Raw genomic sequence first — 21075 nt, forward strand, 5'->3', positions numbered from 1 at the left:
GGCTGTTTACCTCCTCAACCTCTCTAAGCCTTTAGAAGGAGAATCATAATATCTTGCCTGATGTGATAACCAAGAATGAGATAACATAAGTGGAATGTGAGGTACCTAACAGACGGCCTGCCGCATAAGGACCTCGTTCTTGCAGGTCCGTGAGGGGCCCTCCATGTCCCTCTCTGGCTCCCTGCCCCTTTCAGCAAGGTCTTACTGTTCAGCCTGGTGAAACCAAACACTGCAGAGCAGACCCAAGGCAATCACCAACTAAAAACTCAGTGTGTAAAGATATCATTAGTAATATAGGAAGTATTATAATGTTATATTTTTAAAAGGTTTACAAGTCCCTATTTTTTAGACAGGCACACTAAAATATGTATGAGCCAGGGTGATAGATGGGACTTGTTTTTAAAATGCTTTAGCGGGGGCGCCTGGGTGGCTCAGTGGGTTGGGCCGCTGCCTTCGGCTCGGGTCATGATCCCAGGTCCTGGGTTCGAGCCCCGCATCGGGCTTTCTGCTCAGCGGGGAGCCTGCTTCCTCCTCTCTCTCTGCCTGCCTCTCTGCCTACTTGCGATTTCTCTCTGTCAAATAAATGGATAAAATCTTTAAAAAATAAATAAATAAATAAATAAAATGCTTTAGGGGCACCTGGCTGGCTCAGTCAGTGGAGTGCCCAACTCTTGATCTCGGGTCACAAGTTCAAGCCTGATATTGGGCGTGGAGCCTACTTAAAAACAAATAAAATAAAATGATAAAATAAAGTGCTTTAGCAAGGGGAGACGTAGAGGAAGAAAAGATACATGATTCAAATGTGGCAAATACTGGATAATTATTTAATCAGGAAGAGAAATAAATGAAGATTTGTTACATTATACCCTCTAATTTTTAGTGTGTTCAAACATCTTCATACATGATAAAAATTCTGGAAAATTTAAAAAACTCTCACATTTCTGGAAGTAATACATAATCACATTAGTCACAAGGCACATGAAGCTTATCTAATATTCTAGGCATTTTATCCCATTTCCAAGAGTCCAAGTCAGATCTGGCCATACATTTCACTGAATCCTTCAGTCTTCCAAGCCTAGCAGAATATGTCATCTGATTCCCAAACAAATATTTGTCAAACCTTGCTTAGGTTAGGAAAATGTTATTTTCTCCAAAGTCACCATAACAGACACTTAAATATCAATGTTTACAAAAGTGAGGCCACAAGATAGATTTAATGAACCTCCACCGCCTTACACCAAGTAAAAGAAGCCAGACACAAGAGACATGTTATATGATTCCATTTACATGAAAAGTCCAGAAAAGTGGCTCCTGGGCTGGAAGTTGAATTCACATTAACTGTCCATGAGCACGAGTCCTCTTTTTTTTTTTTTTTTTTTAAGATTTTATTTATCTTTTGAGAGAGAGACAGACATAGCAAGGGAGAGAGAGCATGAACAGGGAGGAGAGGGAGAAGCAGGCTCCTCACCGAGCAGGGATCCTGATGCGGGGCTCAATCCCAGGACCTTGGGATCATGACCTGACTGAAAGCAGACAGATGCTTAACTGAGCCATCCAGTGCCTCTGGGCATGAGTGCTCTTATCGAGATGACGGAAATATGCTAAAACTGGATTAAGGATGTATGCACAACTTGATGATACTACTAAAGGGGTGCTGGGCTAGCTCAGTCAGTAGAACACGTGACTCTTGATCTCCGGGTTATAGATTCAAGCTCCACACTGGGTGTAGAAATTACTTAAAAATAAAATCTTATGTTGCGATGAGCACTGGGTGTTGTATGTAACTAATGAATCACTGAACACTACATCAAAAACTAATGATGTGCTATACAATGGCTAACTGAACATAATAAAAAAATAAAATTAAGTCTTTAAAGAAAACCTTTAAATTACTGAAAGTCTTGGACTTCTAAACAGGTGACTTCTGTAGTATGTAGTACCTCAATAAATTTAAAAAAAATATATCTAGATGGATCACAAACTTGTAAAAAATCACTTATTAGGTATGGTAAATCACTTATTAGGTATACTTTAGAAGAACTATAACTAGCACATCAATTTTGATTTTACAGTAGCAATGTGAACTTTTAAAATAAATGTTTAAGTTAAAAAAGATGAATTAATTTAAATAATTGACTCGAATGAATTAGCTTACTCAATGCATTCACATATTTAAGTTAATAGAAATGATGATACTGACAAACCAGAAGTTTTGGTAAATGCTAGTCTCCAGGTCATTGATTCCTACGTGATAAAACTCCAACTCTGTGTGCATGTGTATTTGTGTTGTGTTTTTTAATCTTCGCATCAGATGTAAAGATTAAATGGGATAAATGTTGATGAAAATGCTATATAAATTGCCAATGCTGTACCAACAAAAGAAAAAGAATGGCCTACCTAAAGTGTTTCTATTTTAATATAAAAGAAATTCCAGCGAGGTTATGACAGATAAGAGACGCAGAAGTAATTTAACAGGTTGCCCAGCTTCTTTTCCTCTGGGGTTTCAACTTCTCTGATTTCTTTCTTCTGCAAACATTTCTGAATCCCTACCATAAACCATTAGGTGGTAAGTCCTTATTCTTGATCTTCCTGAGGTATCTAATTGCCCTCCTCTTCCTCTCCCCCTTTTTCTCCCGAGTCAAAGTGCTCTATCTACAAAAACTAACTGCCCCAATGGGGTGGAGCATCCCCAAGCCCTTTTCTGTCTGCAGTTGGCAGAGCTGAAATGAAATGGCATTTTTGAAAGTTTTCCAGATGTTAAGGGAGAACCCCACCTTCCACCCCCTCACCAGCCAAAGTACAGTCAAGTAGTCAAGTTTTTACATTACAGAATATCAAATTGGAAGACTGGAAAAAGAAAAAAAAAGAGAGAGAGAAGAAAGGAAAAGAAGCGAAAAGAAGAAAGAAAAGAAAAAAAAAAGCTCTCCCATCTCCAGCTGGATTTCAGTTCCTAAACTTCTGTTTCTTACACCCCTTGTTCTTTCTGAGGAAGCGAGGCTTTCCCACCTTTCAAGAAAACAATGAGGGCTCAGTGGCATTTAAGTCCCAAGCCCAAGTGAACAAAGCAGCCACTATATTCTAAGTCTTCATCCCCATAGAAACCTGGAGCACCCTCTTTCCTCTGATTCCCAGAGTCAAGGTTGGTTTATTTTCAGCAGATCCTTGGTGGTGTTATTGTTATTATTATTATTATTATTATTCTGACGTTAGCTTGGTTAATTAATAAATCTAGGGTCCTTTTGAGGTTTCATTTTTTTAAAAAAGATTTTATTTATTTATTTGGCAGAAATCACAAGTAGAGAGGCAGGCAGAGAGAGAAGAGGAAGTAGGCTTCTTGCCGAGCAGAGAGCCCGATATGAGGCTCAATCACAGGGTCCTGGGATCACGACCTGAGGCTTTAACCCACTGAGCCACTCAGGCGCCCTGCTTTTGAGGTTTCAAACGTTGTACTAAGTTCTCTGTACTTCGGCTATCAAATTTGCAAAGGCTATGAAAAAAAAAAAATTAGGATAGGGCCCACATCTCCCTGCCTCGGGGGTGCAGAGTGCTCTCCCAAGGTTTTGTTTCATCTCCTGCCAATTCTAAAAGTGTATGCAAAGCAGATACTATTACCCCTTGCGCCGAAAGGAGAAGGAACGTGCCTAAGAAGAAACAGCTTGCTAGCTGTTGACAGAGTCAGCATTGACACCTGTTCTGGCTGACCTAAGTGAATTTCTCTCTTTATTCCAAATTCCTTAAGCGGAATCGCCCCTCTGGGCAAGTAAGGACTGCGCTCAAACTGGCGTTAACTGACTCCAGGCTGGGGGGTGGGAGGGTAGTAAACTCTCGGGAATGCGGGCTTTGCCCCCCCCCTACGAAGGCCGGGTTGTCTTTGTATTTCGGCTCAGTCTCGTTGAGGGTATCTCTGGCGTAGCCTATTTGTAGTTACCTTGAGAATTCTCCTAAGTAGTTTTGTTGATTCGCTCAGCAACACAGCAAATCACAGAGACGGAATAGGAAAATAAGAAAACGCAAAGCACGTGGCGTACAGAATCTCCCTTTCTTGGCCTTTCTCCCGACCCGTAGCCGCGCCCTATTACGACTGTGTGGGCGGCTCGCCTATAAAAACCCATCTTGGAGCGTCTCGTCGCCACAATCTCTTCCTGTTCTCGGTGCGTCTGTTGTGGCTTCTAGCTGGGACCGCAGTGGCCGTGAAGATGGCGTCTACCAGCCGGTTAGTACGACTGGCCGAGCCAGGCTAGCCAAGGGGCGGGCGGAGAGTGGCAGAGTTGTTAGGCAGCCACCAGGGCTGCCGCGTCTGGCAAAGCGCTCCGGAGGTGCGGGGAGAGGCGGCTGACTGGCTGGCCGACCCGGACAAAGGCACTTCCAGACGGCAGGGCTGTCAGGGGTGTCGCAGGGGGTACCGAGCCGTCGGCGTTACCATTCCAATGTCCTGGCTTGTTTTCTCGCCCAGGCATCACTCTGCGGGGGCCACTGTGTCCCCAGCCCCTGGTTTCGCGTCTTTTGGGGATATTTTAACCGTGTTTTTTCTTGTTAATTTTTTCTACGCTTGTTTTTCCAGCTGTGGCTCAACCAGCCCACGATCTTTTCCAAAGAGCGGGAAAGGGTTAGTTCCAGGCCCTTATTGATCTGACAGCTAGAAAGTTAGGGACGTCAGCCTGATGGAAACTGATTACCATCCCGGAGGCCTTCTGAAATGGAAGCTAGGGCATTTCCGAAGAGTTGATAAGTTCCCTTCTAAGAGGTTTATTTATTTATTTACTTGTTTGTTTATTTGTTTATTTAACAAACGTCTTCTGCATATTCCTGAAGAAAATTTTGCCTGCAGAAAATTACTCATATATGCTGGGAAGTCACTCTCTAAAATATTTTAAAAATGTGAAGTACTCCTATCTACAGGAAATGCATGCAGTGCCCTTAGAGGCAGCCTTTAATCCTGTGATCTGAAAAATGCTTGTAGACCCTAATTATATCTCTCATTACTATGAGGTAGATATTAGTATTTTTGCATCAGTGTAAACTGAGTCATGGCAGTGTTGACTTCTCCAAGGTTAGTGTTAGAACTAAGTGTAGAATGTCTTATCTATTTCCTGTTATCACACAGTTGGCCTCTAGTTAACTCAGAATGTATTAAAAGTATCAACTTAGGGACGCCTGGGTGGCTCAGTGGGTTAAAGCCTCTGCCTTCGGCTCAGGTCATGATCCCAGAGTCCTGGGATCGAGCCCCGCATCGGGCTCTCTGCTCTGCAGGGAGCCTGCTTCCCTTCCTATCTCTTTCTCTCTCTGCCTGCCTCTCTGCCTACTTGTGATCTCTGTCTGTCAAATAAATAAGTGAAATCTTAAAAAAAAAAAAAAAAAGTATCAACTTAGTTCTATAGCTTCTGAGAGGTACCTTTGACATAATTTTTCTGAATTTATTATCTGTGGAATTGAGTTCCCAATGAAAGCTGTTATCACAAAATAGCAAACTGGAGAAGTCCAGGCTCTTTTGTGGTAACTCCTAAGACTTACTGCTTTATGTTACTGTACTTTATTTAAAAAAAAAAAAAAAAAAAAAAGGTGTCGGGGGAGGCAATGTTAGCTAAAACAACTTGGAAACAGCTCTTAAAGCCAATGACACTCTTGTTTACTGATTGTAATTCTATGATTGAATGCTCAATCATTCTGTCTGGGTGTGGCTCCATTGGGAAAGGCTTCCTTGTAGGTGAGTGGAAAACTTCAGCTTCCCAAAGATACCTATATACGACTTTTCATTCTCTCATGGCAGTAGATCTAAAAGGTAAATGTCATATTTGGGCACAGCTTTTCCACATAATAGGACAGGAAATTGTGTTTGTTAGAAAAATTTGCAGCAGTTAAATATAGTAAGTTCATGTGATAGATTCTTTACCAAGAGAATACACTTTCCTTTGTGTGCCTTTGTTTTCTTTGTTAAAAAATAATCTTGGAAATAAATTTTTTCCGGACACATCCAGGTCTTAAATAGATGTCATTGCAGTTGTCCATCTAGAGTTTTTCTACCAGTGAGAACAAAGGTAAATTTTGGTATTTCTGCCTTTAGCTTTTTTCCCCCTGAGTAAGATGCAGTTATTAGGTTATGAAACTGCCTGTGTTTTCACAGAGGAAAGCCAAATGTTGTGAGTTCAAAGCTAAACTCCACCACTATTCTGTGATTTCAGGCTAATCATTCTCTGAGTTTAATCTTTAGTAGGGAAATAATCCTTATTTTGTAAGGTTGCTTTGAAGATTAATATATATGTAGCACTGGATACACAGTAGGCACCCAATAAATCATAGCTATAAAGTGAGATTTGGGTTTATCTGGCTCCTTGGGGACTCTAAATTGTTTTAATGTCATTGGTGGTTGTTTCTTCTTTCCCTTTCATTTCTCTCCCTTACTTCCACCACCACCCTACTGTGTGGTTCCTCTTTTGTATTATTCTTGTGGGTTTTCTGATTAAAGTTAACTAATGTGATTCATTTTATTTTGGATAGGTGACACATACAAATATTGCAAAAAGAAGAAAAGTGAAAAGCAGTTTCTTTTCTTCTCTAGCTCTCAGCCATCTAATTTTCCCCCAAAGCAGCCATTATAACCAGTTTTTTTGTGTTTTCCTAATGATTCTATGATTTAACAGGCATGTTTAACACAGTGCTAACCTCTCTTCTTCCCCCAAAGTCTGTTGTAAACAGTTTGCTGCCTTGCTTTTTATCTTTTTCATGAAGTTTTCACATACCTTTTAAGTACACAGTTCAGTTACAAAATGAGCAGATAAACATAGCTAACACCCAGGTCAAGAAATTAAATACCACTAGCACCCTGGAAGCCTCCTCTTGACCTCAGCCGTTACCCCTTTTCCAAAGATAACCACCTCCCAACTTCTAACACCGTAGATTTGTTTTGCCCACTTTAAAGTTTCTATAGATGGCCTGTGTTTTTCCTCTGTGTCTAGTTTCTTTTGATCAGCATTTTGACAGTCATCTTTGTTACTGCGTGTAAGTGTAATTCATTTTTTTTTCCAGTTTTGTATAAAATCCCTAGGGGCTCCTGGATTGTTCAGTTGGTTAAGCATCTGACTCTTGGTTTTGGCTCAGATCATGATCTTCCTTGTGGGATCAAGCCCTGCATCAGGGCTCTATGCTCTATGTGGAGTCTGCTTCAGATTCTCACTCCTTCTCCCTCACACTTTCTCTCTCTCTCTCAAATAAATAAATAAAATCTTTTTAAAAAAATCCCTAACTTACTCTTTTTACTTAGAGTATTGAGATGTTTACATATCATTTATGTACATACACAAGATGTTCTACTTTTTTAATAATGCAAAATAAATTAGTCTGTATCCTTGTATGCTGTGTGCCATATGGCTGCCTATTTGTAATTACTATTATTCTGCAAAGATTTTCCTTTATTTCAACAGTTTTTCATAATTTATACTGACTTAATTTATCATACTTTATTAAAATATTTCCGTAATAGGAATTTATGGAATAACTGTGACTATAAAAAAGTGTGTCAAACTTCCATTCCCCCATTTTCCTAATGAAAAGATCCAAGACATGTTTTGGTTAACTTGAATATATACATTTTGGGGATGTGGAATATTAGTTTTCAGTGGGAATCAGCTATGTTGAGAATTAACACTCCGAATTATATTTGCTGACATTTGAAAATTTATCCAAAACCACAAATACCTGCTTACTTACCGTAAGAATGGTTAATGATGTCTTTTAAATGTATATTTGTGGGGTGTTTTGTTTTTGTTTTTTCAAAAATTTTATTTATTTGTTAGCACATGTGCAGGAGAGAGAGAATGAGAGCAGGAGCCCGTGGGGGCAGGAGGAGAGGGAGAGGATCCCAAGACCCTGAGATTATGACCTGAGTCAAAGGCAGAAGCTTAACTAACTGAGCCACACAGGCGCCCCTAGGTGTATATTCTTGATGACCATAACATAACCTGTGTTGTAGTATTTCAACTGAACTTTTAAAGAGGACTTACTTTCCATGATATCAAACACTTAAGATTGTGAGAGAAATAACTACTAAATCTATGTAAAATACCTTTTTTGCTTTTTATTTTTAATTTATTATTATTCTTTCTTAAAATAAGCTCTATGCCCAGTGTGGGGCTTGAACTCACAACCCTGAGATCAAGAGTCAGATGCTCTCCTCCCTGAGCCAGCCAGGCACCCCTCTTGTTGCTTGTTAAAACTGATTCTTTTATGTCATTTAAGATTGATGTGTCTCCCCAAACTGCTTCATTTTCAAAATAGAATAATTGAACACCTTTGTACTATCACAAGTAGATTTAAAAGTAGCTTTTAAAACCATTTCTTGAATGGTAGCAAACTCATTTTTTGGACTAAATGAAATCTTCAGGTCTTCAGTTCAGCAGAGGCACATCTGTCACCCTCATCTGTCCACTTGTTAGGTTCAGTGCACTCTTCTAAATCTATTACTAAAATATCCAGCAAGTAGGGAAAAAAAAACAAAATAGACTTGAAATTCATTCTCTCACAGGGGAAATAAGTGATTAAGTCACACAAACCAGATGATTATATGTAAATGCCACAAGTTATGGTAGCCAGTCATTTCTGTGCTAATTAAGATTTTTAAAGATCCTAGTAGCCTGCTTGTTAAGAGAAAAAAGACTTTCCATTTAGGTTTTGAAAGCCTTCCATATCTGCCAACCATTAACTGTTCTTAGAAAAAAGAATTCTAATGGAATCTATCTGTGTTAATTACTAGCTGGAATTAAAAGTTCCTTAACTGGGATGTTTACTTTGGAGATTTAGCTTAAGTGTATTATACATGTATAGTATTGAGAAAGTGTTCAAAATTTCCTTTATCCCTCCTTCCCCTGCCCACAAAAGACTACTTTGTTACATGTTGGTTGGGAGAATATAATTTTTTTTTTCCATTTAGCTTGGATGCTCTTCCAAGAGTCACGTGTCCAAACCATCCAGATGCGATTTTAGTGGAGGATTACAGAGCTGGTGATATGATCTGTCCAGAATGTGGCCTTGTTGTAGGTGAGTAGTTGGTTGGTTTTAATTGAAATCACTATTTTGGATACTTGGCTTTTGTATATTTCCCAAAGTTTCTTTTAATGAATACATTTTGATTTTTTTCCCCTACAGGTAATTCATTATACAACTAACAAACTAAAAGAATTAGGGAAAAAAAAAGTAAAATCAGAGATACCATATTTTATTGTGTATACAGATGTATATCCTTCATAATGTGGGGTGTGAAGGAACATTTAAAATCGAGACAGCCAATCCAAAAGAAAAGGCCCTCAGTCCTCAGTCTCCTGAGTCCTTAGGTTTTTGTTTTGTTTTGTTTTTAAGATTTTCTTTACTGAGAGAGAGAGTGCATGTACATGTGCCCCAGCACAGAGGGAGAAAGAGAAGCAGACTCCCTGCTGAGTGAGCCGAGAGCCTGAGGCAGGGTTCAATGATCCCAGGACCCCAAGATCATGACTTGAGCCAAAGGCAGAAGCTTAACTGTTGGGGGGAGGGTGACACACTTGTGTTTATGAAATAATAAGGTGCACCTGGGTGGGCCAGTCAGTTAAGCATCTGACTCTTGGTTTTGGCTCAGGTCATGTTCTCAAGGTTGTGGGATCCAGCCCCACATCAGACTGTGTGCTCAGCATGGAGTGTGCTGGAGATTTTCCCTCCCTAGCCCTCCTCTTCTGCCCCTCCCCTTGCTCACTCTCTCTCTGTAAAAATAAATCTTTTTTATTTTTAAGTGAATAAATTTAATCGATTTTTGTGGCTTTTAGATATTTATTTTCTTATTTTATTTTTTATTTTATTTTATTTTTTTAAAAATTTTATTTGTTTATTTGACAGACAGAGATCACAAGTAGGCAGAGAGGCAGGCAGAGAGAGGAAGGGAAGCAGGCTTCCCATTGAGCAGAGAGCCCGATGCGGAGCTCTTTCCCAGGACCCTGGGATCATGACCTGAGCCGAAGGCAGAGGCTTTAACCCACTGAGCCACCCAGGCTCCCCACTTTTAGATATTTAAATAAGATCTGTTTTAGAGTAATAAATGTGTATCTATACTGAGTCTCATTCAAAGCCTTTTAGTTAATGAATCCAATCACTTATGTAGAATGATTTATTTATGAACTTCTGATATAAAATTGCTGTTGTCAAAAATACTGCTTCTTAAAATTTTCATTTTGTTCCTGCTTGCTCACTTATCCAGATATGTAGCCGAATTTTGAATAGAGATGGTCTGTTCTAAAATTATTCTTATGGTGGGGTTGCAGCTAGCACCTTAAAAAAGGAGTGATACTTAGCCATTTGAAATACTCAGAAATGAAATTGCTAGTAGGACTATGGGACATACAACAGAAACATTTGTGGTGATATATTGTGGAATTGTCTTATTTGGAAGACATCTGTAATACTCATCCAGGTAGGCTGCTTGCCTCAGACCTCCAGTGGGAATTTTAAATCATACAGAGTCGCTAATAGGAATTAAAATCCACTTACAATTAATTGAATTCTACTCAATAAACAATACTAACAGCTTATACATGCTGGGCACGGTTTTAAATGATTTACGTATTCACTCAGTTTATCCTCAGAGAAAACTTTGAGGAGAGTACCAATATTATCTTCATTTTGGAGATGAGAAACTGAAGTTGAGTGTGGCAGTGACACTCCACTGTCTGCGTAGAGTCAAATTTCTATCCTAGATTGCCTTTCCTAGTAAAATGAGTTCAGTGTGAGATAGGCATCCTGTGAGCCACCACCTGTTTTATATATGACCTATCTGCTAAGCATGGCTTTTACATTTTAAAGAGGTTGAAAAAAATCAAAAGGATAATAATGTTTTGGGACATATGAAAATACCAAATTCAAATTTAGTATCCATTACCCATACATAAAGTTTTATTGGACCCAGACACACTTCTTGGTATCTGTTGTCCATGACTGCTTTCACGTTATGACAGCAGGATTTAGTAGTTGCAACAGAAACCAGACGTGGCGCACTCATCACATCACACTGCTGCGCAGTGCACTGTAAATCCCAGTAATGCAGTTAAAACTCCTCAGCATCTGAGTACAAAGCCTGTCTCCATACTGCAACATTTTATTTTGTTACCATTGCATACCCATTGTAAAAACGAAAAGGACAAAAGTGAACTTCAAAAGTCATGCTTCTAAGGTACAGTGGAATGTGGGGTTTTTTTGTTATTGAATTAGATGGCAAGTGCTATATTTATTATGCAGTGATACCATAGCTCTGCTAAAAGAGTACAGTTGACATTACCAGATAAGCACTCACCACACCAACTCAGTAAAAACAACGATCAGAAAATTTAGAAAATGTAAAGGTGAATATCTCATCACAGCAGAATTTCATCACAAAAATCACATAATAGGGGCACCTGGGTGGTCCAGTGGATTGAGCCTCTGCCTTTAGCTCAGGTCATGGTCTCAGGGTCCTGGGATCGAGCCCCGAATCGGGCTCTCTGCTCAGCAGGGAGCCTGCTTCCCCCTCTCTCTCTGCCTACTTGTGATCTCTCTCTCTGTGTCAAATAAATAAAATATTAAAAAAAAAAATCACAGAATAAAAATAAGGCTGCAGTTAAAGTAAGTTTCTGAGTGGCTTATTTGTAGCCCATGCAGGGAAACCCATTTACCAATGATGAGTTAACTAATTTCGTGTTTGATTGTCATAATTGAAGAAACATGTCCAGAAAAAAATAAACTTAAGATGATTAGCCTCCGTGAAAAAAACAGTTGCCTGAATAGTTGAGGACTCTGGGAGCAACATCAATAGTCAATTAAAAGTCCAGGCAAATTTCAAGTATTTCCCCTGGATTTTGATACTAGATAGATGTTACTGAGTTGTTTATTCAAGGTGACGGTGCAGTTTTTAAGAGTTTGAATCATCTGCATAGGAGAAACTATTTTTAAAGAAGTTATAAAAATGCTAATTCAGTACAACCTGAAGGGGAGTCTGCTAAGATGTGTTAACAAATGATGGTGGTAAAAATGCATGTGGAGGGGGCACCTGGGTGGCTCATTGGGTTAAGCCGCTGCCTTCGGCTCAGGTCATGATCCCAGGTCCTGGGTTCAAGCCCCACATCGGGCTTTCTGCTCAGCAGGGAGCCTGCTTCCTCCTCTCTCTCTGCCTGCCTCTCTGCCTACTTGTAATTTCTCTCTGTCAAATAAATAAATAAAATCTTTAAAAAAAAAAGAATGCATGTGGAGGAAGACTTAGTTGGACAAATTTCAAAGATTGTGAAAATGTAATATTTTTAAAGCCTGTAGTTCTGTATTCATCAGCAGATACATTGTAGAGAAGGTTTGAATCTATCATGTTGCTGATCAGTAACAGTATCAGTAGTGAACTTCATTCACTCTCAGGGGCTTAACTGTCATCACTTCTGTGAATCATTGTCAGAAATAGACTTGCCTACCACACAGTAATTTGATAGTTTAGCAGCACCAAAGCTTTCTTGTAATTGTTTTTGAGCTCAGGGCCAAGTTGAAATTTTTCTAGATGCACTACTGCCTTTAACCACTGCTATTGAACACTGAATGGCTTTAGAAATTAGCTTTTGCTCTAGACTTGCTAATATTAATTTAACCTAGAATTGTAAGGAAAAATCGTGCCTATATGTTAAAATTGCACTGTAGGAAAGTCAATTTGACAGTAACTAACATTATTTGAATCACAACGTCAAATTAATGTATTTTATATACTTTCATTGCTGTCAGAAGTTTAAACAGGAACTAGGATCTTCATTCCCACACCAATCTGAAGCAGGTATATTTTCCAAACTCAAACTACATTTTAATCAGTGTTTTTCAGACCCGGATGCAAAGGAAATTTTCATATTTCAGAATCCGTTTAACTCTGCAATTAAGGAGCTCCCACCTAATCTTCAATTGGGAGTGATTAATCTACAATGTAATGACATGTTAAAAGGCAAAATATCAGAAGAATGTAATAAAATTCTATAAATGCCTTTCAAGCAATGAATATGCTCAATTAAAAATCATATACTTGCAGATTAATATCAGTATTTGACAGTACTTATCTGTGTGTGAAAAAGACTTTAAAAAATGAAATACATAAATTCCTGTTAACACAGCATTGATAGATGAACATTTATAATTGATTTTGATGATAGAGAATGCTAACCGAATTCCAATTAAGTGAAGGATTTTCACCCCAAGAGAGAATTCTCCTCTTTCTCAGTAGTAGATGGGTTATTACAACAAACTATTATTATATTTTTAATTTCATCAATTAAAAAATTACTGGAGTTTTCCTTTTTATGTAAGTGCCTCAGTTTAGCCTCTTGACCCACAAAATCTAAAATATTTGCTATTTGGCCCTTCACAGAAAATGTTTGCCAGCCTGTAAGTTGAATGAGCGCATTCTAATTCCCACAGTATCAAGATCAAACTGATAGTATGTCAGAGTGAGACTGAAACAGAGGACTGAACATAATTTCGGCTGTACTAAATGTAGTCATTTAAAAAATGGTGCAGAAATTTTGCATCAGCCCTTCTGTCAGCTTCACTTCTACTTCAGATGGTTGTGTAAGATGAACCAACTGGAAAAGGAAGATCTCTAATCCACAAGGCTTACATGCTTTTTTGTGCTTAGAATCCCTAATTTTTACTTGTTTTCTGCCTCTATCAAACCAAAGGAAGTTAATTATCTTTTAGTTTGCTTTTATTTACTTATCAGTCTTGAACACCAGCATTGGAGCTACTATATTTTATCCTAATTAAAGCAACTGGCCTAATTGTGAGGCCTGAAAATTAAAAACTATAATCTGATTAAACTTCCTTTCTATATAAAGAAATATCTTTTTGTGATAATTGGTTTTTCTGACCTCAAATACAACAACAAACACCTGTTTTAAAATACACAGTAGCCTCATTCATGTATTTGTGGTTCAGTGTGTAATTTAACCTGCAGTGGGTCCTGCAAGTGAAGGATCCATTCCACGAGGGCGGCCAGGCAGGAGTCTGCTAGGAAAGTGCCGTTTTGTTGAAGAGAACACCAGATTATATTGAGAAGAGCTTAAATGAACATGACAGTCCATGAGTCTAAATTTTAAAAATATGTGTATGTGTATACATATATACACAAACACATATATTGCTGTCTTAGAGCCATCATAAATTGAGTTTGTGTTCTGTATTTAATTGGCTTTGCATTAACTTGCTGGTTTAAAGGCGTATGCTCTCTGTTGCCAGCTTGGTTCTGCCTTTATCTCACATGCTATGGAGACAGGGCAGAAATTAGTCTGGGCACCTATTCTGCAGTCCACTAGGGCATAAAATTTGTGGCTTTTTTCATATTTAAGATATTGATATTCAATAGAGATTTAAATCCAGGTGTCCTCATGTGCTTTCTAATAAATAATCTTGGTTTACATGGTTTGAATGTGCTTGCCATAACATTTTACCTTATGTGAAACTTTCCAGATTATATCATTTTATTGAATAAGCATTTTCAATAGCCTTTGATTTAAATAATCAGACAACCTTAGAAACTGGGAACTCTTAGAACTGTTTTTGAACAAGTCTATACTTAATATTTAATTTGTGCTTAAACTTGGGGCAGTCTGTTGTCACTAACTCCTCTTAATTTCAAACTCAACACTAGCTACTGCTCACCTGCCCTCTTCAGAGCCATATATTACCCCTCTCAACAGAGCCCATTACCATCATCTTTTTTTGTGAAATAATTCATAATATGAAGAAAAAATACTTATGTCCTATGATGATAAACTGCCTTGTCTCCAGTCTCGAGCAACACTTTTCTCACTGTCCTTCAAGCCTTCATTCATAGGCTTCTTGAGGCCCACCACTCAATCTCAAAACTGGTACCCACAGTGTTTTAGGTTTTTCTTAAAGCAGCTTATAACTTTCAGGAACCAGTTTCTGTTTCAATTACATGACAAGCTACCTGAGAACTTCTTGGCTTATACCAACCATTTTATGTTGGTTATGGTTTTATGGGTCAGTAATTTGGGAAGGACTCCTCTGGGCCATTGTTTCTTTCCACACAGCACTAGCTGGACTTGGAGGATCCACTCCCATGATGGCTTTTTCTTTTTCTTGCCTTTTTTTTTTTTTCTTAAATAAGATTGTATTTATTTATTTGACAGAGCACAAGCAGGGAGCAACAGAGGGAGAGGGAGAAGCAGGCTCTCTCTGCCAAGCCAGGGTCCTGGGATGGAAGGTACATCCTTGGTCATGATAATTTGAGTCCTTCACATACTAACACACTATTAGCCAGAACCAGTAATAGGGCCCACCTAGACTAGAAGGGGTTGAGATACAGGTACGACCTCAGTGTGAGATAGATAAGGTCATGTTTCTGAAGAACATGTTGATGAGAGATTATTGCTGCCATCCTTGGAGAATAGTTTGTCAAGCTTTCAGTGTCTTTTAATATTTTCCCCCATGTTTAAGTGGTTGTGTGATATTTAGTTTCATCTGTACTTGGGATGTTCCCAATAGTTTGTGACTATTTTTAATACTATTTAACATGTAATAATTGTCTGACTAGGAAAAGTCAATTTTATTTTTTATTTGAATTACATGATTTTTATTTTAAACATGGAAAGTGCTATGATTTGTCACTGGCTATTTAATCTTACAAGTGATCCTTAGGATATTGGTAGTGATTTCAAAATAAGGCCAGTTTTTAAAGCAAATCTTTGTCATTTCTACAATGAAACTCTTGGCTCTACTGCACTGTTTTGTGGGGTTTTCCCCACATATCCTAAGTGTGATTGTGTCACTGTAAAAATTGAGCACTAGGTGGCAGTATAATCATATTTAGACTATCAATTTGTTCATAAATTTGACCATGTATGTTGTTTATAGTCCGCAAAGTATTAGGTTAGTAAAATGCTGTAATAGTTGTTAAAACACAAAATTGGTTATGACTTTTATAAATTAGGATTTCAAATAAGGTATTTAGATCTAATGGTATCATTTCTACTTAAAACTACTTTTTATGTGCCATTTAAAACTGAAGTCTTTCATTGTTCTTTAAAGGAATACAAGGAAAATACCAGAAAATAGTAAAGTTAGATTTAAGTGAGGAAAATGACCCAATTTAACCTCTCATTCCTAAAGTCTTTCTGGATATTGTTTATATCAGTGCATCTGAAGCATGAATGTGCATTAAGAATCAGTTGTTTAAAGATTCCAGACCCCATTTCTTGAAATTCTATCTCAGGTCATACATTGGTAACATTAAGAAACACAAATCTAGGGGCACCTGGGTGGCTCAGTGGGTTAAGCCGCTGCCTTCGGCTCAGGTCATGATCCCAGGTCCTGGGTTCAAGCCCCACATCGGGCTTTCTGCTCAGCAGGGAGCCTGCTTCCTCCTCTCTCTCTGCCTGCCTCTCTGCCTACTTGTGATTTCTCTCTGTCAAATAAATAAATAAAATCTTAAAAAAAAAAAAAAAGAAACACAAATCTATACTATTGACTTTATAGTTTACCATATTTTTTGAGATCTGTACTTTTGGAGTTTTTACCTTTATTTCCATATTTTCCATGTCTCCAGACTGCAAATTCCTGTGGGGCAGAGATCTCGTGTGTCCATAGCTCCTAGTATGACTAGTGGCCTTCATGAGCTGTGGAACTATAACCAAGTAACATAATTTTTCCAAGCTTAACTTTGTTCATGTGTAAAATAAGTCGCAGCCTCCCCCCCAACCCCAAAGTCCAAAACAGGGAGCAGGTACCATACAACTCAGAATTGTTAGGAATTGTTAAAAATTAAATGAGATAATGTATAAAATGTATAGTATGAAATTTCAGTGATACATATTTGGGGTTACAAGTATTCCTTTTTTCTTGCAGAAAAAGCAGGTTATTCTAGTCTATGATGCCATTCATCATAGCAAGTCAGTTGCAAAATTTGAGCCATATGCAGTGCTCTCCAACTGTAGCGTTTTAAAGATTGCCAGATTACCATCTTTAAATATGCATTACAGTGTTTCCTAAAGGAGAAAATTGAGGAATATTCACTTTCATATTCTTGCTTTGGTACCTCTTGTAAGCCCTCAGAGCCAGCCTTCTTACCTAATTTTGAATTTTCCATTTAGATGCTACTTTACCTTAAGCATCAGATAATTACTAATCTTACTGGGTTAACACAACCACTCTGAGGGAAACTGAGGCTTGGAGAACTTAGGTAATTAGCTCAAGATTTCACATCTAGTAAGTGACAGAGCCACTCAAATCCAGATCTGTAGGACTTAACAAGCCTGTTTCTGTTAAGGCACTGTGCTGGTCAGGGGGAGAGATAGAGTTCAAATGCTCTAAGCAAGCTCTGGAGCAACCCTTTGGCTAGTATGTGGAAGGAGGAGGTGCATTAGCACAACATAGCATGGTGAAAGCTCTATTCCAGATCTTCCCAGTTTGGTGAGAACACAAAGGAAGGAAGCAGTGACTTCCTGGGGAAATTACTGTTGAATTTACACTGAAACATCATTAAGTATGGGTAAGTGTTTGTGGAGGGAAGTTCATTCCAAGTGGAGGGGAAAAGAAACATGCCCATAGGATAGAAGCCTGAGAGTGTTAGTATGTGAATGACTCAAATTATCATGATTAAGGATGTACCTTCCATCAGACCTGCAGTTCCTTAACTTAGATGCTGCTGTTGTTGCTGCCAACCTGCCTGTATTTGACGAAATAAGAGATGTATTCGCATTCTCAGGGATTGAATTATAATGCATGTTCCTTTCCAAAAGTAATTATACTCTCGACTCGCACAGCTTTTTGTTTTCTAAAGTATCTGTTGACCAGGTATCTCTTGAAAATTGTCTTTAATGCAAGCTTTCTGTTAAGAATGTACAATAACCCTAAACTAAAAATTAGGATTCTTTGAAATAGTGTAAGGAGGAATGGTAGGAAGGGGTAGATGACTGAGGAAGATGTGGAAGCTAATGATGCATTTCATTTTCAGCATTAGATTTAACACATGTAGTGTGTTGACCTAAACAGTTTTCCAAAGCATCTTAATTTTTTTTTAATTAAAAAACTCAATGCTTGGTTACCTTGAGTAATGCATTCTGATTATCGAACTTTTTTTTTTTAAGGATTTTATTTATTCATTTGACAGAGGGAGAGAGATCACAAGTAGGCAGAGAGGCAGACAGAGGAGGGGAAGCAGGCTCCCCGCCGAGCAGAGAGCCCAATGTGGGGCTCGATCCTAGGACCCTGGGATCATGATCTGAGCCGAAGGCAGAGGCTTTAACCCACTGAGCCACCCAGGTGCCCCTGATTATTGAACTTTTATACTTGGCATGTTTTGGAAAGTTTTGTAGTTTCAAATTAAGTGGTTTATAAAAAAAATTTTTTTAAAGATTTTATTTATTTATTTGACAGAGCACAAGCAGGGGAACAGCAGAAGGAGAAGGAGAAGCAGACTCCCCACTGAGGGGGGAGCCCAATGTGGGACTTGATCCTAGGACCCCAGGGTCATGACCTGAGCGGAAGGCAGACACCTAACCCACTGAGCTACCCAGGCACCAAATTAAATGGTTTTAATTAATCTACCTTTTGAAAACAAGTAATTTGAGAATGTTGTTCTAAGACTCCTACTTCTGAATTCTACCACTGGTTAAATACCAAAATGCTTAAATCACTTTCCAGGAAGGTGGCAGAAAGAATTGAAATTTAGGGTGATTCCTCTTAATACCCTTTTAAAAAAAAATTCCTTTATTAATTTATAAGAAAAACCAAAAACATTCTGAGGCTAGGTCAGGCCTAGAAGATCACACTCTCCAGAGTGTTGGCTTTCTGGCTGCTTTTGGTATGTTGCAGTTTTCCCCTGCACTGTTTAGATTGTTACCATAGCCATTCTGGTTTTAATATTGGACTACAAAATATCTCTGGTTGGATTTATAGTTTATAGCGTGCATGGTAAGGAGGTTAGATATTTGTTTGTCTTGGGGTACTATTTAGACTATAAGGCAAAGTGCCTTGGTTCTACAGGACATTCTCTCTTACCTTCTTTCTCTCCTACCCCATTATTCCTTATAGTGGTAGAGGCCACTGCTTATTGCCCGGTATCTACTATCTCGCTCTTCGTTCAGTAGGAGGATCCCCATGTTTTAACTGGGCATGTGGCTGCCCAACTTCCTTATAGTTAGGTATGAACATGTGATCTAACCAGTGGGTTGTAAGTAGAACAGGTATGTGCAACTCTAGATCCTGCCATAAGGGATATACCCTCCTTTTTTCTCCTTCCCACTGGCTAGAATACAGACATGGTAAAAGGAACCACCAACAGGCATCTTACGCTGCAAATCCTAGTCATGATAAAGAGGGCTTTTTAGGGGCGACTAAGTGGCTCACTTGTTTAGGCGACTGCCTTCAGCTCAGGTCATAATCCCAGGGTCCCACATCAGGCTCCCTACTCCTCAGGGAGCCTGCTTCTCCCTCTCCCTCTGCCTGCCACTCCCTCTGCGTGTGCTCTCTCTCTCTCTCAAATAAATAAAATCTTTAAAAAAAAAAAAAAAGATGGCTTATTAAAAAGATCAGAGGAGCTTGGGTCACAGTAGCCTAGGACTATTAACTGTGGACTGTAAATGTGAGAAAGTTCTGTCTTGTTTTTGCTACTATGATTTTTGCTTTAATTACAAATCTGTATCTTTCCTAATAAATTTCTAGAGTCCTGGGAATTTATTTTATTTGGGTCATCTGTTAACTGCCAGTGACTGTGGGTACCCAGAGAGACTGAGAATTCCTGGTGACCATAGATTGGAAGTTTTTCTGATATAACTGCCACCACTGGACATGGATTTGATAGTTCTTCAGTACAGAATGGATAAGCAGAAAAGTCAGTGTGAGGCTTATGAGTAAAAACTACAAAGACAATGACCTAGTTTACTTGAAGAAAGTTAGAAAATAACTTATTTTTTATAATCACTGAAATAAAGTTTCCATAATATTTCTATTAAATATTGTCAAAAAAATAAGGGAGCGCAAGGAGACAAACACAGCAAAGCTGTTGTAGATAAATTGAGTCCGTAAAGCAGAGAAGAAATCTGAACATAAAGAGTGAATGAGAAGGTGCTAAAGACGAGTTGGTCATTGTGGTACTACTTGAAGATCCAAGGGAATATGATAAAGTATTAAAGGTACAACAGAAAATGTTACATTTGTGGTATAAGATCCTCAGTTGCAAATCAAGAATCCCACACACTAGTGGGAGTATATCTTTTAAACATTTAAAAAATGTCTTTAGTAAAGACTTGCAAGAAACTAACCACTAAAGTTAACTCTGATTCCTCGGTTTATTGTAAGACAGAAAAAGGAAGTACTAGAACAATCTTTTTTATGAATGTATACATAAATCCCACAAAATATAGTGCTTAATTCTGCTTGCTGATTGTCCTGTGGAATAGCATTGATGACTGCTGATATTTCTGGTTCTTCTCCTTTGAGCCACATGATACGTTTATGCTTTCCCACCCCCTTTGAAGTTAAGTATCACTCCTGTGACCGTCTCTGGCCAAGGTCAGGAGAGTGGAAATGTTACTATTAGAAACTGTTAAGTCAGTGCATAACTTCCCACCTTCTTTTACGCCCCCCCCCCCAACATGTCTCAAGTGCTAGGAATTCTATCAATCCTTGAATGAGGATGGCATAGAAAGCTGGCCTATCCCTATATAGACATGTGGTATAAGAAAGAAATCTTCGTTTCAAGCAACTGACCTGAAATTATTTACTACTCCAGAATAACTTGATTTATCCTAACATATAAGTGCTAGAAGACTAATAACCCACAAACAACTGTGGCTAGCTTTTATAATGTAAAAAGATAGTATTGTAAGGAACGCTATGTTTTGCTAAGATGACAGACATTTTATGAACTCAGCTCATTCCTAATAGAAGATACTCTGCATTAGAGTAGAATGATGCTTTAATAGATGACAAATTTGTTCACCTGTTATTTTTATGAATAATGTTGAAATATTGGAGATATTTCTGTTTTAAATCAAAGGCATTGTTTTCAAAGTTCTGACAAGTACTGTAGTTATAAAATGGAAATGG

At 38.4% G+C, this 21075-nt stretch overlaps 1 protein-coding gene across 1 annotated transcript in view; it reads left to right on the forward strand.

Annotated features, from left to right (window-relative positions):
• Positions 1 to 4070: 4070 nt before the first annotated feature.
• The window catches only part of GTF2B (general transcription factor IIB), a 32547-nt gene continuing 15542 nt past the window's right edge, over positions 4071 to 21075 (forward strand). Inside the window, exons 1-2 of the mRNA XM_047727378.1 lie at positions 4071 to 4213; positions 8924 to 9030. Coding sequence (XP_047583334.1) covers positions 4197 to 4213; positions 8924 to 9030 — 124 coding nt within the window. The 5' untranslated portion in view covers positions 4071 to 4196. The remainder of the gene's footprint in view (positions 4214 to 8923; positions 9031 to 21075) is intronic.

This window comes from Lutra lutra, chromosome 4 (assembly GCF_902655055.1).
Source record: "Lutra lutra chromosome 4, mLutLut1.2, whole genome shotgun sequence".
In the NCBI taxonomy this organism is placed as follows: domain Eukaryota; kingdom Metazoa; phylum Chordata; class Mammalia; order Carnivora; family Mustelidae; genus Lutra; species Lutra lutra.